Source organism: Esox lucius, chromosome 8, assembly GCF_011004845.1.
Source record: "Esox lucius isolate fEsoLuc1 chromosome 8, fEsoLuc1.pri, whole genome shotgun sequence".
Taxonomy (NCBI): domain Eukaryota; kingdom Metazoa; phylum Chordata; class Actinopteri; order Esociformes; family Esocidae; genus Esox; species Esox lucius.
The window spans coordinates 14,802,279-14,819,813 of record NC_047576.1 but is presented as its reverse complement, the minus strand read 5'-3'; the positions used below and the strand labels follow the sequence as shown (position 1 = coordinate 14,819,813).

Here is a 17,535-nt window from a genome sequence, read left to right as displayed (position 1 = left end):
TCTGATCTTTTTCTTACAAACTGGTCTTTTGACCAGACAAGCTCTGAAAAATGATGTTAATAAAGTCTGATGTGATTAATCCGAAGATCCATCCCACTGTGTATTCAGTAAAAACACCTTTCTCCACTTTCCTGACAAATAAAGAAAATGACCAAAAATATCTTAAAAATAAAACAAAATGGGTCTGCCTTTGTAGACGTATGCCAGGGACTCTTAGCTTTCCACTGGGCCCCCCTGAGAAAAAAATAAAAAATAACAGTGCTCATGTTTTTGATGCGGCCTGTCAAAACAAAATCTTTAATGTGATTGTTCTCCAATTAGCGTTTCCAGTCTTGTAGAAACAGAAACAATATTATATCAAGGGCAGATGGCTCATGGTGGTATTAAAGGTCATCTGATGCGTATGGGTGGCAGATGTGTAATAAAAGGCTGTCTTCCTTTTTTCTTATCCACATGTTAAGTCAGGTCAAGTTTTAAACTAATAAGAATGGCACTGTTGAACATGATGAGTCACATGTAGTATGTTTTACTTCTTCATCTCACTTCACTGAAAAAACTTAAATGACATGTTGGAGTGACTCCATAGAAATTCCATAACCGACTCACAGCATCACATCTTTACAATCTGTAAAATGTTTACATTGAGTAAGTCCTATGCACTGAGGTTGAGTAGTATTTGAGTAAAGCTTAAAAATCCTAATAGGAGATGTGCTCTGTTAAAAATCTGAATGACAACCAATGTTGGGGAGTAACACAATATAAAAGAGATTTCCTTGATTTAGTCCTCACACTGAGTCCACAGAAACGCTTAAATCAGGTCTATACTGCTTTTCTCAGATTGAGATGTTTATGAATTTACACATGGCTTCTGCACTTTCCTTTCTAAGCAACCCTATCTAAATGCACTTGTGTTTGCTTCTTCAGATAAATATAACATGTAACGGGGAATATTCCGACAGGTATTGTCATATTCCCATTAGTCAATACAGTATTCAAATCATGGTGGTTCAAGAGGCTTTGCTTGTGAAGTAGAGACAACAGGGGATCATTTTGTTATCAAACATTCATCACATATGTTCAGGCAACAATGCACAGGACTACTGCAGCAAGGATTTCCAAAAGTTTAACTGGTGTGTATCAAATACAAATTATCTGCGGATGCTTAATTTCAATCTTTAAACATATACTTGACATTCTTACTTGCTGCCTATAACGCTGATCATCTACTAAAACTGGTTGGCTAGCAATGCAAGTGTTTTGAAATCTTCCCTTTCTTTCAAAGAGGGCACCTTTTGAAAGAAAGGGAAGCTTGAGTTAACTCCAGCAATGTAAATATCCTTTTTGACAGCAGAGGAAACAGACAGAATGTTGTTGTGATGGTGAGGACAGTGGTACCTCTATGGTGAATAAAACACTGGGCATGCCAGACATCAATACTCTCAGATTAAAAGTAAATGACAAACATTTTGAACAGTTCAGAAAAGGTAATTGCGGGACACTTACTCAGGCTTTAAACATTTTACTTGGAAAGGCACAAACTATGATTTTCTGGTAAATTATTCTGATTTTAGAAATAAAACTGAAAAACAACTTGTTCATGTAAATTGACAACATTTTGACCATTACTCAGCTATAAGCCTTTACAGGACTTTTCCTAGATCAGTCTTTATTTAGGTGTTTTTGTTTGTTAATTTGAAACCTAGAATTTCTCTTTACTTTTTTTCTTCCAAAAGTGCAATAAGAATACAGCTTAATATCTGTTTCTCTCAATATTCCACAGTACCTGAGGCCAGTGACTGTGCTACAAAGTCCACATTGACAGACAAAATAAAAGCCAGAGAAATAAAAAAAAAGAAATCCAGAACACTACAACATAAAATTAAAAGTTCTTTTCAATCCAGGGTGTTGCTGAGGATTAAATTACCAAAAAGAAAAAAAAAGAAATCATAAAAATCCTCCAAATCGGGTTTAGATGAAATGCTTCCTGTTGCGTGCTCTGATTCCAGAGTTATGATTAGTATAGTTCATTCTTGCCTCTTACCTTGATCCCATAAGGACAATTTTCTATGGAACAGATTTCTTTCTCGACTCATTGGCAGTCCCTTTAAATTCAATGGCTGTTGAACAGTAAATGTTCTGTATGGAATCTAGAATACAACTGTTTCAAACAGTCTATTTTTTATATTCACGTCACGGTATTCACGTTTCGTTGTTACAGATTTTAATGTTCTCTCAAACCCACCTTATTATGCAGGTATTTTAAATGTTTCTTTATTTTCTTTTTTTAAAGGCGCAAGTCTGTTGTGTCACCCATTAAGTCTCTAGGACAACAGCATTCCTTTAAACACGTGACAGTATTTCTATAATCACCTGTAGCAGGGCAGCACAGAGAGACAGAGGCGAGAGAGAGAGCGAGAGAAAGATTGGGAAAGGGAGATTTCTGTATTCCAATTAAAAATTGACAGTGTCCAGAATGTTTCAAGTTCCGTGTGAAGTCTTCTCTTTACTTGTGCCGCTGGAGGGCTTTCCTCTTCCGTCTTTTAAAAAAACAACAGCACCTGCAGGCAAGGACAGAATTCAGTTTCAAAAGGAATTCATGTACCGTTCAAAAAGAATAGTGAAGCAAACATTACAGGCCTTAAAGGGGTCTAATTTGATAAATGCTTTCTTAAAATAGCAGTTTGAATTATCGGAATCGGAACCCATTCCATTTGAGTCCATGACTCCCAGACGTAGTGACACCACGACCAGTCACCCCGCGTCACAGACAGCTGTCTTACTTGGTATCATCAGTCACCTCCACCTCGGTGGGAGCAGTGATGGGAGCGTTGGAGTGTCCTGCCGTCGGGTCATCAGTGTTCAGCTCTCCATTTGTTGAGCTCATCACCTGTCCAAGTGCAAAAAAGGAAATTCAGACATGATGATATCGATGCATGTTTTTAAGATCTACAGTGCAGTGAAAAAGTATTTGCCCCTGTATGATGGGGGATTTTGGTAGGTTGGCCACACCTGGGAAGATTTCGTGTTCTAATTGGACAATATGGCTCTGACTCTGATTCAGTGGTCCCCCAGAGCCTTAGAAAGTGCTTTGCAACATTTTCTAGACTGATGTTGCATTGACAATGTTTTGAATTTGTTTTGATTGATGCACGATGTGGCTTTAGCAGCTGTGTGCTAAACACTTCAATCAGATGGCAAAAATTTAGATTTCCATTGGGCAGGGCATGCCCAACATCAGGTCCAATTGTATACCAACACCTGACCCTAATCATTTGTTTGAATTCCCTAGTGGGGCTTTTTTTCCTCACCTGAAGATTACATGTATAGCTCTAAAAACTACTTGAACAACAACAAGAACCTGACCAAATTCAATGTGAGAAATATGCAACAATTCAGAGAATCTGACTTTTTCACAGCACTATATATGAAAATAATAATCTGAATATTTTTTTGGGGAGAGAGTAAATTGAAACATTTGCTCATTGTTACCCTGGAGCAAATTACAATGTAAATGTTTATGTTGCTTTCCAAAATTGCTCATTGCTTCACAGGGTGCACTACTCTTCTCAAACACAAGATGGCCCATTTGTTCTAAAGATTCTAATCCTCTGGAAAAAAAAGGTGCATCTTGAAATGTCTAATAGAACAACAATTCAAAGACTTTGAATAATTTACCATTCGATATTAAAATGTTGTGGTACAGCATAATTGTACAATAAAATCAAAATAGATATTATATTCTGAGTAAAGATATTATATAAAATATTCACAAAATCTAGAATTGTCATAAACTGCTTTCATCCCTTCATGGTTGAGTGTGCTGAGTTTACACTCAAGCAGATCCTATATCACACCTATTAACAGGTAGAGAGGAAGAGGTTCCTGCCCTGATAAAGGTTTCAAATTACAGTGACTGCAAGGTTCTCCTGAATGGTTCCCATCCCTCCCCTGTTGCCAGCGTGGAGCAGATGAGTGAAGCAGTGTAAAGCTGAGAGAGTGAACAGACATAGAGACAGAGAGAGCTGGGATGTGCAGACACAGCCATGCAAGCACCATGCACAGCAAGCAGTACCTTGACAGAGCCCCCAAGCCTTTCGGCAGTGAGATGCGACCCCAGTGTCTCCTTATTGGTCAATGGACTGGGCTGACGCAGAGACTCATCTCCATTGGGCTCAGGCGACTGACGCAAAGAGCACAGGGGGAAGCGGATTATGGGAGTGGGAGTCAAGAGGAGGAAGGTGGTGTGGTGGTGAAAGGAGGGTGGAATGGGGGAGTAAATGAATATAAGTCAACAAAACCAAACAAAAATAAATACAGACATCTTATGGTTGCACTGCAGTAATATTGGCACCCTTGGTAAATATGAGCAAAACATGCTGTGAAGAAAAAAAAAATGGCTGTTCATCCTATTCATCTTCCATTTGAAATATTCACAAAAATCTAATATTTAATTGAAGTAAAATTATTGAAATTAAAATAAATGTTTAAAAAAATCCAAAATGAGCCACAATAATTGGCACCCCTAGAAATTCCCTATGAGTAAAATCTAACTGAATTATATTCCCATCCATATTTTACGTTTCTAAGTTCACCTGAGTGAACGTCCTGTTTCGTGTGTCTATATTGACCCCACCCACAGAGAGGAGGATGGTTAAAGTGGCCAAAGATTCGCCAAGAATCACATCTAGCGAACTACAGACGTTAGTTGGATCTTGGGGTCAGAAAGTTTCCAAAACTACAATCAGATGCCACCTCCATAACCACACATTGTTTGGGAGGGTTGCAATAAAAATGCCTTTACTGTCATCAAGCAAAAAAGAAAACAAGCGCCTACAGTTTGACAAACATTACTGAAACGTTCAACAGGACCGGGTTCTATGGTCAGATGAGACCAAAATAGAGCCTTCTGGAAACAAACAGCAGAGGTGTGTTTGGAGTAGACAGAAATATAGCAATGCAGAAAAGTGCCTCATCCCCACTGTGAAGTATGGTGGTGGATCTCTGATGTTGTGGGACTGTTTTTCTTTCAAAGGCCCTGGATAACTTCTTTGTTAGGATACTTGGTATCACGGACTCCATCAAGTACCAGCAGATATTAAATCAAAACCGCGCTGCCTCAGCCAGGAAGATTAAACAGGGCTGTGGTTGGATCTTCCCGCAGGACAATGATCCAAAGCACACCTCAAAATCAACACAAAATGTTTTCACTGACCACAGAATCAAGGTTTTGCCATGGCCATCCCAGTCCTCGGACCAAAACTCCATAGAAAACCTGTGGGATGAGCTGTAGAAGAGTGTCCACAAGCGTGGACCTCAGAAACTGAAGGATCAGGAGAGAATCTGTATGGAGGAACGGTCTCAGATTCATTGTCATGTGTTCTCCAACCTCTTACACATCATAGGAGAGTCAGAGCTCTTATTTTGGCAAAGCAAGGTTGAACAAATTGTTAAATGAAGAGTGCCAATAATTGCGGCAGACACACTATCATTCAAAAGTTTAGGATCATTTGGAAATGTCCATGTTTTCCATGAAAACATACATGAAATCAGTGAATAGAAAATATAGCAAAATGAATAGGAAATATAGTCATAGACAAGGTTCAAATTAATGATTTTGAATTTAAATAATAATTGTGTCCTTCAAACGGCTTTCGTCAAAGAATCCTCCATTTACAGCAATTACAGCCTTGCAGACATTTGGCATTCTAGTTGTCAATTTGTTGGGGAAGTTTGAAGAGATTTCACCTCATGCTTCCTGATGCACCTCCCACAAGTTGGATCAGCTTGATGGGCACTTATTATAAACCACAAGGTCAAGCTGCTCCCACAACAGCTCTGTAGGGTTGAGATCTGGTCAATATGCTGGCCACTCCTTTATAGACAGAATACCAGATGACTACTTCTTCCCTAAATAGTTCTTACACAGTTTGGAGCTGTGCTATGGGTCATTATCCTGTTGCAGGAGGAAACTTTTTTCCAATCAAACACCGTCCACAGGGTATGGCATTGCAAAATGGAGTGATAGCCTCCCTTCTTAAAGATCCCTTTTACCCTGTACAAATCTCCCACTTTACCACCACCAAAGCACCCCCAGACCATCACATTGCCTCCACCATACTTGACAGATGGCGTCAGGTACTCTGCCGACATCTTTCCAGTCTGCGTCTCACAAATGTTCTTCTTTGTCATCCGAACTCCTCAAAGTTAGATTTGTCTGTCCATAACGCTATTTTCCAATCTTCATCTGTCCGGTGTTCATTTGCCCATCTTAATCTTCTCTTTTTATTGGCCAATCTGAGACACAGCTTTTCATTAGCAACTCTGCCTAGAAGGCCCAGCGTCCCAGTGTCGCCTCTTCCATGTTGACATTTAGACTGGTGTTTTGCGGGTACTATTTAATGAAACTGCCAGTTGAGGATCTGTGAGGTGCCTGTTTCTCAAACTAGACACTCTAATGGATTTGTCCTTTTGCTCAGTTGTGCACAGGGGCCTCCCACTCCCCTTTTTAGCCAGTTTGCACTGTTCTGTGAAGGTTGTTGTACACAGCGTTTCTCGAATGGAATAGCCATCATTTCTCAGAACAAGAATAGACTGACGAGTTTCAGAAGAAAGTTAGTTTCTGGCCATTTTGAACCTGCAATCGAACTCACAATTGCTGGTGCTCCAGATACCCAACTAGTCTAAAGGCACGCTTCTTTAACAGTTTTCAGCTGAGCTAACATAAATGCAAAAGGGCTTTCTAATGATCAATTAACCTTTTAAAAATGGTAAACTTGGATTAGCAAACACAATTTTCCACTGGAGTACAGGACTGATGGTTGCTAATAATGGTCCTCTACGCCAACGTAGATATTCCATTGAACACCAGTCGCTGCAATAGTCATTGACAAAATTAACAATGTCTACACTATATTTCTGATCAATTTGTTTTTATTTAAAATTGACCCCAAAAAAAATATCAGCTTTTCTTTTGAAAACAAGGACATTTCTAAGTGACGCCAAATTTTGAAAGGTAGTGTATATTTTAGAAAAATAAATTTGTGATAATAATGTTTTATTTGAATTGTTTTGCTTTATTATAGGTTTGATTTTTGACAAAACTCAATGAAAAATCAGGATAACCAATAAAAAAAAATAATCACAGCTTGTTTTGCTCATATAGAGTAAGATAAGATGCAGAGCCTAGATCAGAAACACTAAGTAAAAAAATTAAAATAAAACTCCATGTTAAGATTGAATGTTTAAACATAAAGTTATAAACGATGGGACCTTAAAAGGAAAGGTACTCGTGTAATCTCCTCCTGGCATAGCCAGTAGAGGACAGACTACCCCCCAGAGACTGCATCCTCTTAAGGTTTCTTCCCATGGTTCCGTCTTTCTAGGGGGTTTTTCCTTGCCACCGTGATTCAAAATCTTGGTTTTTTTTGTTGCTGTTTTAGGCCAGGTTTCTGTTTAAGTACTTTCTGAAAACTGCAGTTGTAAAAAGGCTTTAAAAAACATTTGATTCATTATGTTAATAAGTTATGTAATAAGTTACATAAGGGCCATAAATGAGAAAGTCCACCGCATAGAGCAATTCCAAAACCATATGCACTTCGCATTGTCAGAAAGAGTAATACAGTGGAATGATCTTGACTTGTCTTTGCAAAATATATTACTGATGTGTAATGTTGATGACAGCGTAATAGGATCAAGACTAAAATAGCATGCTAATAGAAAAAGGAAAGAAAAAAACATGCAATTGTGCCACACACTAAGCAATCTTGTTACTGCTGATTTGAACAAAGGAATGCTTTTTCAACTCATTCATGCAATTAGTAATCCTCAGAAAGAGGGGTCAAAAGAGAAACCCCTCCAAAAACTTAGCTATAAAACATTTAACTATAATTTCAAAAGGTTCATCAGTTCCCCTTCTTATTTGGTCAATTGCAGTAACATAGTAAAAAGTTGACTGAGGAGTTTATGGTAACACTGTAAAGGCCATCAAATAAAGGAAGCTGAGAGTAAGTCAGAGTAAGTACACAAGGAGTCTGGAACGTCGACAGAAGAGGTGTCGGGTGGTGGACGGCAGGGAGCTCACCTGGTTTTTGGTCTGCTGTTGTGCTTTGTCTCTGCTGGGCTGAGCAGGTGTGTCACTGGGGATAGGGCCTATTGGTGTAGGCTATGGTGGGTGGCAAAACAACACAGCATTATATCCAGGACATCAAAGAAAGAGCTGAAACTAATACATCCACAACATGAAGATACAATAAAATGAAATGCCATAAATCATTAACAAGTCACAATGAATACAAAAAATGAAATCTGCAGTGAAGAGGAAAGCGTTTCACTCAAACATTTGAGTAGAAACAAGCGGTGAATGAGACTCACAAGTGGCTTGCCAACCCAGTCGTATTCATAATCAAAGACATAGCCGTTCCTGTCAAAGAGGTCAGTGAAGAGTTTCCGTAAGTAGTCGTAATCTGGTTTCTCAAAGAAGTCCAGCCTCCTCACGTAGCGCAGGTAGGTGGCCATCTCTTCTGCAGCAAAGTATAATGATGCACACTTATGGAATTTGTGTAAATTAAACAAATAAAATAAAGACACACGAAGATTTCAAACCAAACCAAACCAAAATGGTGGTACTGACCGGGGAAGCTTTCACAAAGCACTTCAATGGGTGTAGCTCGCTTAGTATCGCCAATCTTCTGATACCTCTCCTTCAACGTATCTGCCTGGAATCAACAGACAGAACAGCAATTATCCTCAATTGTTCAAACAAGTGTCAAATGTAATGTTTTATGGAGGTGCCCAAAAGAAAAGGACGATGTTGTGCTTTTCCCCCTCTTAGAAGACAAGCCAACAGGCTTTCCTCCTAGAGTCATTTATAGCCCAGTCCATTTGCTGGAAAAAAATCTTGCATACAATGTACAGTATCTCACAAAAGTGAGTACACCCTCACATTTTTGTAAATACATGAGTACATCTTTTCATGTGACAACACTGAAGAAATGACACTTTGCTACAATGTAAAGTAGTGAGTGTGCAGCTTGTATGTCAGTGTAAATTTGCTGTCCCCTCAAAATAACACAACACACAGCCATTAATGTGTAATCCGCTGGCAACAAAAGTGAGTACACCCCTAAGTGAAAATGTCCAAATTGGGACAAATTAGCCCAAAAAATATATACTGAAATATTTACAAAAATGAAAATATAAGTCAGAATATTTGTTATTTTGACAAAAAATCTCAAAGATCTGCGTCTGTAAAAAGAGTTGAACTTCTGCTCATTTATGAAGGGTACAATTAAACAGGCATACAGTGAGGGGAAAAAAATATTTGATCCCCTGCTGCTTTTGTACTTTCACCCACTGACAAAGAAATTATCAGTCTATAATTTTAATGGTAGGTTTATTTGAACAGTGAGAGACAGAATAACAAAAAATGCTGAAAAATGCATATCAAAAATTGTATTCATTAATTTGCATTTTAATGAGTGAAATAAGTATTCGACCCCTCTGCAAAACATGATTTAGTACTTGGTGGCAAAACCCTTGTTGGCAATCATAGAGGTCAGATGTTTCTTGTAGTTGGCCACCAGGTTTACACACATCTCAGGAGGGATTTTGTCCCACTCCTCTTTGCAGATCTTCTCCAAGTCATTAAGGTTTCGAGGCTGACGTTTGACAACTCAAACCTTCAGCTCCCTCCACAGATTTTCTATGGGATTAAGGTCTGGAGATTGGCTAGGCCACTCCAGGACCTTAATGTGCTTCTTCTTGAGCCATTTTTTTGTTCCCTTGGCTGTGGGTTTTGGGTCATTGTCATGCTGGAATACTCATCCACAGCCCATTTTCAATGCCCTGGCTGAGGGAAGGAGGTTCTCACCCAAGATTTGAAGGTACGTGGCCCCGTCCATCGTCCCTTTGATTAGGTGATGTTGTCCTGTCCCCTTAGCAGAAAAACCCCCCAAAGCATAATGTTTCCACCCCCATGTTTGACGGTGGGGATGGTAACCTTGGGGTCATAGGCAGCATTCCTCCTCCTCCAAACACGGCGAGTTGAGTTGATGCCAAAGAGCTTGATTTTTGTCTCATCTGACCACAACACTTTAACCCAGTTCTCCTCAGAATCATTCAGATGTTCATTGGCAAACTTCAGATGGGCCTGTACATGTGCTTTCTTGAGCAGGGGGACCTTGCGGGCGCAGCAGGATTTCAGTCCTTCACGCGTAGTGTGTTACCAATTGTTTTCTTGGTGACTATGGTCCCAGCTGCCTTGAGATCATTGACAAAATCCTCCCATGTAGTTCTGGGCTGATTCCTCACTGTTCTCATGATCATTGCAACTCCACAAAGTCAGATCTTACATGGAGCCCCAGACCGAGGGAGACCTTCTCATCAAGCTGCTTGGCGATGGTCTTGTAGCCCATTCCAGCCTTGTGTAGGTCTACAATCTTGTCCCTGACATCCTTGGAGAGCTCTTTGGTCTTTGCCATGGTGAAGAGTTTGGAATCTGATTGATTGGTTCTGTGGACATGTCTTTTATACAGGTAACAAACTGAGATTAGGAGCAGTCCCTTTAAGAGTGTGCTCCTAATCTCAGCTTGTTACCTGTATAAAAGACACTTGGGAGCCAGAAATCTTTCTGATTGAGAGGGGACGAATATTTATTTGACTCATTAAAATGCAAATCAATTGATAACATTTTTGACATGCATTTTTCTGGATTTCTTACAAATTACACTCAACCATCTAAACAATAGTTTCCTGGCAGACCTAATGACCTAAATTCCATTATTCTCATTTAAATATTTTTTAGAAAGCCATGAGAAATATGTGTATATGAGAAAACATATACACAAAAAATGGGGGTGAAATTGAACAGATTTTACCACTTAAATTTGACAACTCTAATGCATCTTGCACACTAAGGACCTGAGAGAAGAGAAGAATGTGCCAATTTGATAGCTTGAAAATAAGCTTGCAGTAGAAGAGGTAGCTTGTAGAAGTAGCTATTATGTTACAAAATGTTGAAGACCCTTGAAAGTAAAAGGGATCCTATACAGATTATGCAATCATAGAAATTTCAATTTTCCAAACAGCAAAACACCTTCATGAAAATCAGGGTATGGTTAAAGCACCATTTACATGGTATGTTCCCCTAGAAGATATTACTATTTCCAAAATCCAGATGAAAAATGTCTTAAAGAAGACAACATTTTCCTCCAAGGGACTAAGCAGTAGGGTATATGTGCATGAGGTGAAATAGATCATTAAACTGTGTACCTTCAGGCCCTGCCAGGGAAGGCTGCCTCGAAGGAAGTACATAAACATGTGACCCAGAGCCTCCAGGTCATCCCGCCTGCTTTGTTCTGGAGAACAAGAAGTAGAAGAGTAAAAGAAGAGTTAATTACAGAGATTTTCTTAATAAAAAAAGGCAGGATGAAAAAATGACTAAAACCATGTAAATATGCAGAAAAGAGAATGGACCTACAGTAAATGAAATATGTATTAAGTCAGTTAAATGTTTCATGTTGTGTTACAAACTTACCAAAGTGTTACTCACCACAAAATTCTACGTAATATCTATGTACCATGTAAATGTCAATTTTTTTTAAATAACATATCCCTGAGACAATACATGTTATAAAAATGTTTTGCAGCAATTACATTTGTCAGTCTTCTTGTGTAAGCCTCAAAAAGCTTTGCATAACTGGACTGTGCGATATTTACCCATTATTATTTCTAACATTCAGTCCCGGTCAACGTGCCAGTGAATAAAAAGTTATTTTTAGGTCTAGTAATCATTTAAAAGTAAAAACAGCATGTCATAACTGTAACTTGTCCATTGTTGGTTATTATCCCACTGGAAAGGGAATTCCTCTCCCAGTGTCTGGTGTCAGCTTTAACTTTAGTTTCTTTTTTATATTCTGTAAATATTTTAGGTCATTACTGTCATTTCCACAATGTAGACGATCCATCACACTGCAGTTGTTAAAATCATTGTGACATTGCTGAGCAGTTTCCTTGTACAGAAGTTCAGTTAAGAAGTATGACCACAAAGTTGATCTGTCTGGATGCTATAATATATAGTCCACAGGACATTTGATAACTTGATCATACTAAGACAATACGAAGATATTTAAAGTCTATATTTTATGTGTTAACCATCTATGAATGACTGAGCTTTTTTTAATCTTTAAAGAAATGTTTTTTAGAAAGAGTTCCAAATGTTATTCTTGAAGGAGGGATCTTACATGTGTAGTATAAATGGGTAAAGTTAATGTACCTTATCATGTGATCTGTTATGCCAGCTTTTACTCCCGTATTAATTTCGGCTTGCCTATGCTAAAGGGAATACTTATTTAACAGTAATACATATTTATTTTACCTTTATTTTACCAGGCAAGTAAAGTAAGAACAAATTCTTATTCACAACGACGGGGAAAAAAGGCCTTCTGTAGGGAAAGTGTGTAGGGATTAAATAAAAAGCACAGATAACACAGACGGATAGTATAGAAGAACAACATGGTACTAACCAGCGAGAAACCATGCACACAAGAACACCAATAAACTACGAGGCAATTATCAGGAAACATTAAAAGTAGCAAGTTAGAAACAACACTAAAATATCAAGAAACATTAAAAAGTAAAACATTAGAAACAACACATGCTACTGGTGTGCATGTTTCTGACCAAACTGTCAGAAAAAGACTCCATGAGGGTGGCATTAGAGCCCGAGTTCCTCTAGTGGGACCGGTGCTCACAGCCCAGCACCGAGCAGCTCGACTGGCATTCGCCAGAGAACACCTGAATTGGCAGGTCCGCCATTGGCGCCCCGTTCTCTTCACAGATGAGAGCAGGTTCACACTGAGCACGTGACCGAGGTGAAAGAGTCTGGAGATGCCATGGTGAATGTTATGCAGCATGACTGGTTTGGCGGTTGGTCAGGGTTGGTCTGGGGAGGCATATCCTTAGAGAGTCGCACAGACCTCCATGTAATAGCCAACGGTACCCTGACTGCTGTTAGGTAACGAGATGAAATCCTCAGACCCATCATCAGAATGTATGCTAGTGCAGTGGGCCCTGGGTACCTCCTGGTACAGGACAATGCCCGGCCATTATGTGGTCAGAGTATGTAGGCAGTCCCTGGATGGCGAAGGTATTGATGCCATTGACTGGCTATCCCCCAGGACACCATCTGCCGTCTCATCAGGAGCATGCCCAAATGTTGTTGTGAGTGCATACAGGCACGTGGGGGCCATACACAATACTGAAACACATTATGAGTTGCCATGATGAAATTAACGCAAGTTGCAACAGCCTGTGACTTCAATTGTTTAATCAGATTTTTTATGTGAGTTTGAATCCAGCCCTCAATCGGTTTGTGAGTTTGGTTTCCATTGACCGTTGTTACGTTGTTTTGTTTACAACGAATTACACAATGTACTGAAAAGTAATATTTTTTGTTCATTAAGACCCAATGTGTGACTTAAGTGTACCCTTCATTTTTTTTGAGGAGTGTACAAATGTGGTTTAAAACTGTGTTTGTTGTTTGAAATATTAGTGTTACAAAAGTATGTGATAAAACTAACTTGAAAAACAAATGTATAATTGCAGTGAATGATATTGACTCCAGACGCCATTTAAAAGGGATATACTGAGTTTGCTCTCACCTTGGGAACATTAGCTGTATTTCAGAAACATCCCATTCAAACCAGCTTTGTCGTCACTTTTGTCAAACCCCGCTAACAAAAGCTGTACAAATTATATTTTGGATATTTAAATTACATAAAAGAGCAGTAGTCCTTCATCGGGTTGGTTGCCTGTGGCTTCCTGCCAAATAACAGCAAATAAATCACTCAACAAGAGAAATTTTTAATCTATTATTTTGTAGTTCGGAAACATTTTATATAAAGACAAAACCTTATTTCTGTGAGAGGTGAAATAGATAATCAGCTACGACAAAGTGAGGAAGTGGAACTATCCCAGGAACTGTCCCCGTTCCCCACTGGAGGCATGAACAAATTGATGTTTTTCTGTGGGTAATGGTTCAGCATTCAGATTTAAATCTATGCAGGTGTGTCAGTTGTGGAGAAAAATCAATCCTGTGCCGCTTTCCAGCTGGTACGCTTCTGTTCAATAGAAATTCTGTCATTTAAGATGCGTTGTTGTATGCACCCAAAATCATTTCTGGTGAGAAAATGTTTTGAAACTCTATTGTTCCACTATAACTACAGATAAGTAATTTTTTCCAACTACAATGGAAAAATACAATATAATCTCCTGCTGAGCCCTTTTTGACATAGAAAGAAAATGCATAGCTCAGAAACAACATGACCCAATTATCCACCACTACAGCAGCAAACCATGTGTAGTCATTATCAGGTCTCACCTTTCCCCAAGTGTGTGTTGATGCTCATGTATCGTGCAGTGCCCGTCAGGCTCTTGTGCTCCCGGTACGGGATGTGTTTTTTGGTCTCTGGGTCGATGTATTCTTTGGCCAGCCCGAAGTCAATGATGTGGATTGTGTGCTGCCTCTTGCTGCCCGGCCGCCCCACCAAAAAGTTCTCCGGCTTGACATCCCTGTATATCAAGCTCTTTGTGTGGACAAACTCCATCCGTGTAATCTAGGGAGCAGAGCAGAGAATTTAGACTATATCTCAAAAGGTATTGACACATTGGTAGGAACAGAGACAGCGGACACAATGGAGATGCTACAAATCTAATCTAATTTAATTCTATGGCTGACAATCTGACTGTTCTGTGAATGACGTCATATGAAAGTCAGTCTTAAGCTGCGTTTCCACAGCAAGAACTATACCCAGGAACTAGGAACCTTTCATGGAACTCAATGCGTTACCACCGCAAGAACCAGGGTCTAGAACCAGGAAGTACATTTTAGCCCTAAAACAGTCCCTGCTTGGGGGGTAGGACTTTCCCTGAGTACCATAACTTTTTGGGAGGGTCTTGCCGTGCTGAACATTTCAGATTGGTAGAGTAGTAGAATTTACTTGCATACGTTTTCAACTGCCATTTTTAAATGTCTGCAGCCGTCCTCAGCGTAGTAAAGGAGTTAATTGTGCTTACAAACAGAATAACTTTTTTATGAAGAATATAAATCGAACAACAGATGGACCGAAGAGAAAGTCCAGGCATTATTGTGTTTATGCTGAGGACCAACTACAACAGGATTTGGAACTGGCCATCCGTAATATGATATGTATGTATGTATGTGAAACTTCCCTGTAATTTACGTGAGCTGAACATTAGATTACAAGAAGATCGAGGATCACAATAACAGAAGCAGTTGTGACCGGTGGAGCAAATAGTTTGACCGTCTACATGCGTTGCTGGGTCACAGGTTGGCCATTTGGCGCTGCGGCAACGATTGACTCGGCTGCTTCGTTGTTGTAAGCCATGGTGGAAGACACAGAAGCTGGATAACCAGTCGGAAAAGTCAGGATATTTGTATACTAGTCATGTTATTGTTTGTCATGCTAGTATTGTTCCTCTAGACAAAAACCAACGTTAACTACAGGAACATCATGTTAGCCTAGCTAACGTCCCCTATTATCGGCCATCCGCTATTTGTTATAGTGATGTATGGAGGTTAAATACTTGTGAAATGTAATGTATGGAAATTTTTGTTGAAAATCGTGAACTTTGACTTGCGCGACAGACCAGATATAATCACGTAGGCTATTATCAGTGATCTGACCTTTTTCCCTTCTTCACCAGAAGGCATGAAAGGTAGCTAAAACTTTGTAGCAAACACGTAAGTGAAACTGTGATCAGGCGTTTGTAACACAAAAAGAGGAAATAAAACGCTATTGGACATAGTAGTAAGGGGGCCGATAATAGGGGTCGTATTTTTTAGCCACGTCGCTAACCAACTAGCTGAAAATAATAATATTTCCACTGGAATTTCTGAAATTATAATTAATGACATGCTAGTTAAAAATTGTATGTATCTAATAATCACTAAACATTGACAACTTGATCAAATGATTACTTGGTACAATCTATTTTTCAAAACTGCTATTGGCTATGCCAAATGTGCTTGTGTATTATTCATTTATTGTGGTGTGTTTGTGTTTATTTTTCTTCAAGTTCCTTGACGCGCTGAGGGACATGGACGATGCCAACCGGGCCGTCCTGTAGCGAGGACAGGAGCAGCGGGACCAGTATATGCAGCTGCTATACTGAGTAAACAGTCAGGCTGAGGAGAGCCGCGTTAAGAGCGATAAGGAGGCGAGAGTTGGCATTCCTCGAGTCTCAGGCAGAAGAAACCCTGTTATGTATACTAACCATGTACTGTGTTATGTATGTTATTGCTTTATCTTCTTGCTGTATTTTTACAATTCTCACTACGTAGTTGAAGTGTGCAATGCCACCATTCATAGGCATATTACACCAATGTATCTTTAATATTCAATAATAATTCTACCAATTGCTGTTAGTTTACACTTCTGTTACTGTCATATCAAAACCAGATTGCTGCTAGTTTACAGTACTTTGTATTTTGCACCTACATTTTTGCAGACAAATAAATAGTTGTGGAACCTAATACGTGTGTGTAGTGGCTGTTTATGTAAATCTGAAAACAGAACAACTTCCACACGCTGTCTTGTTCACTGCTGAAATGTTTATTAAATCACAGATAAAGAACAAACATGTAAAACCCAATGTACTGTAGAGGCCGAGGGCCTAGACGCAAACACAGGTCTAATGATGTACTTCAGACCTCCCTGTACGTGTGTCTAGCCCATTGGCCTCTACAGTGAAAGGCACTGTCCTGTCAGGCTGGTTTAATGCAGTGACACCCCATTCTTCTCGGTACTCATCACCATTTCAGAGGTTGTGCAGAACACAACATTCTATCACCACGGATTTGACTTTGTGTATGTTGCAAGTCATTTCGTTTTAACAAGCAAATGCATCTTGCCCTTCTGTCTGCCAAAAGCGTTCTTGACGTTTGCATGAATTGTGTACAGCGACACACCGTAGTAATGTTGACTCCAAATGAGAAATGCTCCTGTACGAAGTTGGTCGCAGGTTTCCACAGTGCAATGGCCATCCTTTTTTTGAATGGGTATACAACAGAGTGTCATGTCACCCCAGTTATGGTTGCAATCAACGGCACAGGTACAGAAACGTGTCAAAATCTTTATCCACTGGGCCTCGGTGAAATTTGGAACTACGGTTTCCCATCGTTTGTGTACCCAAACGGATCTAGAAACACAACGCATTCTGTAGCACTCGCATATCTGAAACACACACAAAAAAGTGCCAATAATAAGTCCATGTAGTTTACAGTAACATTATTCCCAATTGTGATTTATTGAAACTAATATAGGCCTACTAAAAAAATCTTACCATTCTGTTTTTTTGTGCGCGATGACGCAAATCCGCCTCATCAGTCATCTCATGGTCAATCTCCGCGATAACTCGTAAAATCCATTCACTTTATGTATTGCAACTCGACTAGCATTTCGAGGATTTTGAATCCGCTTTGCTACTGCTCATCTCTTCCACTGTTGACTCAATGAC

At 39.4% G+C, this 17,535-nt stretch overlaps 1 protein-coding gene across 5 annotated transcripts in view; it reads right to left on the bottom strand.

Annotated features, from left to right (window-relative positions):
* Positions 1-281: 281 nt before the first annotated feature.
* csnk1g2b (casein kinase 1, gamma 2b) overlaps positions 282-17,535 on the bottom strand; it is a 50,450-nt gene continuing 33,196 nt past the window's right edge. For 2 of the 5 annotated variants that reach the window (XM_010871841.5, XM_010871842.5), the window contains exons 5-12: positions 14,378-14,612; positions 11,269-11,354; positions 8,630-8,714; positions 8,371-8,519; positions 8,081-8,161; positions 4,073-4,180; positions 2,781-2,887; positions 282-2,558 (exon numbers count right to left, since the gene is read on the bottom strand). In XM_010871841.5, the coding sequence (XP_010870143.3) occupies positions 2,504-2,558; positions 2,781-2,887; positions 4,073-4,180; positions 8,081-8,161; positions 8,371-8,519; positions 8,630-8,714; positions 11,269-11,354; positions 14,378-14,612 (906 nt within the window). In that variant the 3' untranslated portion in view covers positions 282-2,503. The remainder of the gene's footprint in view (positions 2,559-2,780; positions 2,888-4,072; positions 4,181-8,080; positions 8,162-8,370; positions 8,520-8,629; positions 8,715-11,268; positions 11,355-14,377; positions 14,613-17,535) is intronic. The other 3 variants (XM_020049295.3, XM_010871843.5, XM_010871844.5) reach the window with 3 other exon arrangements.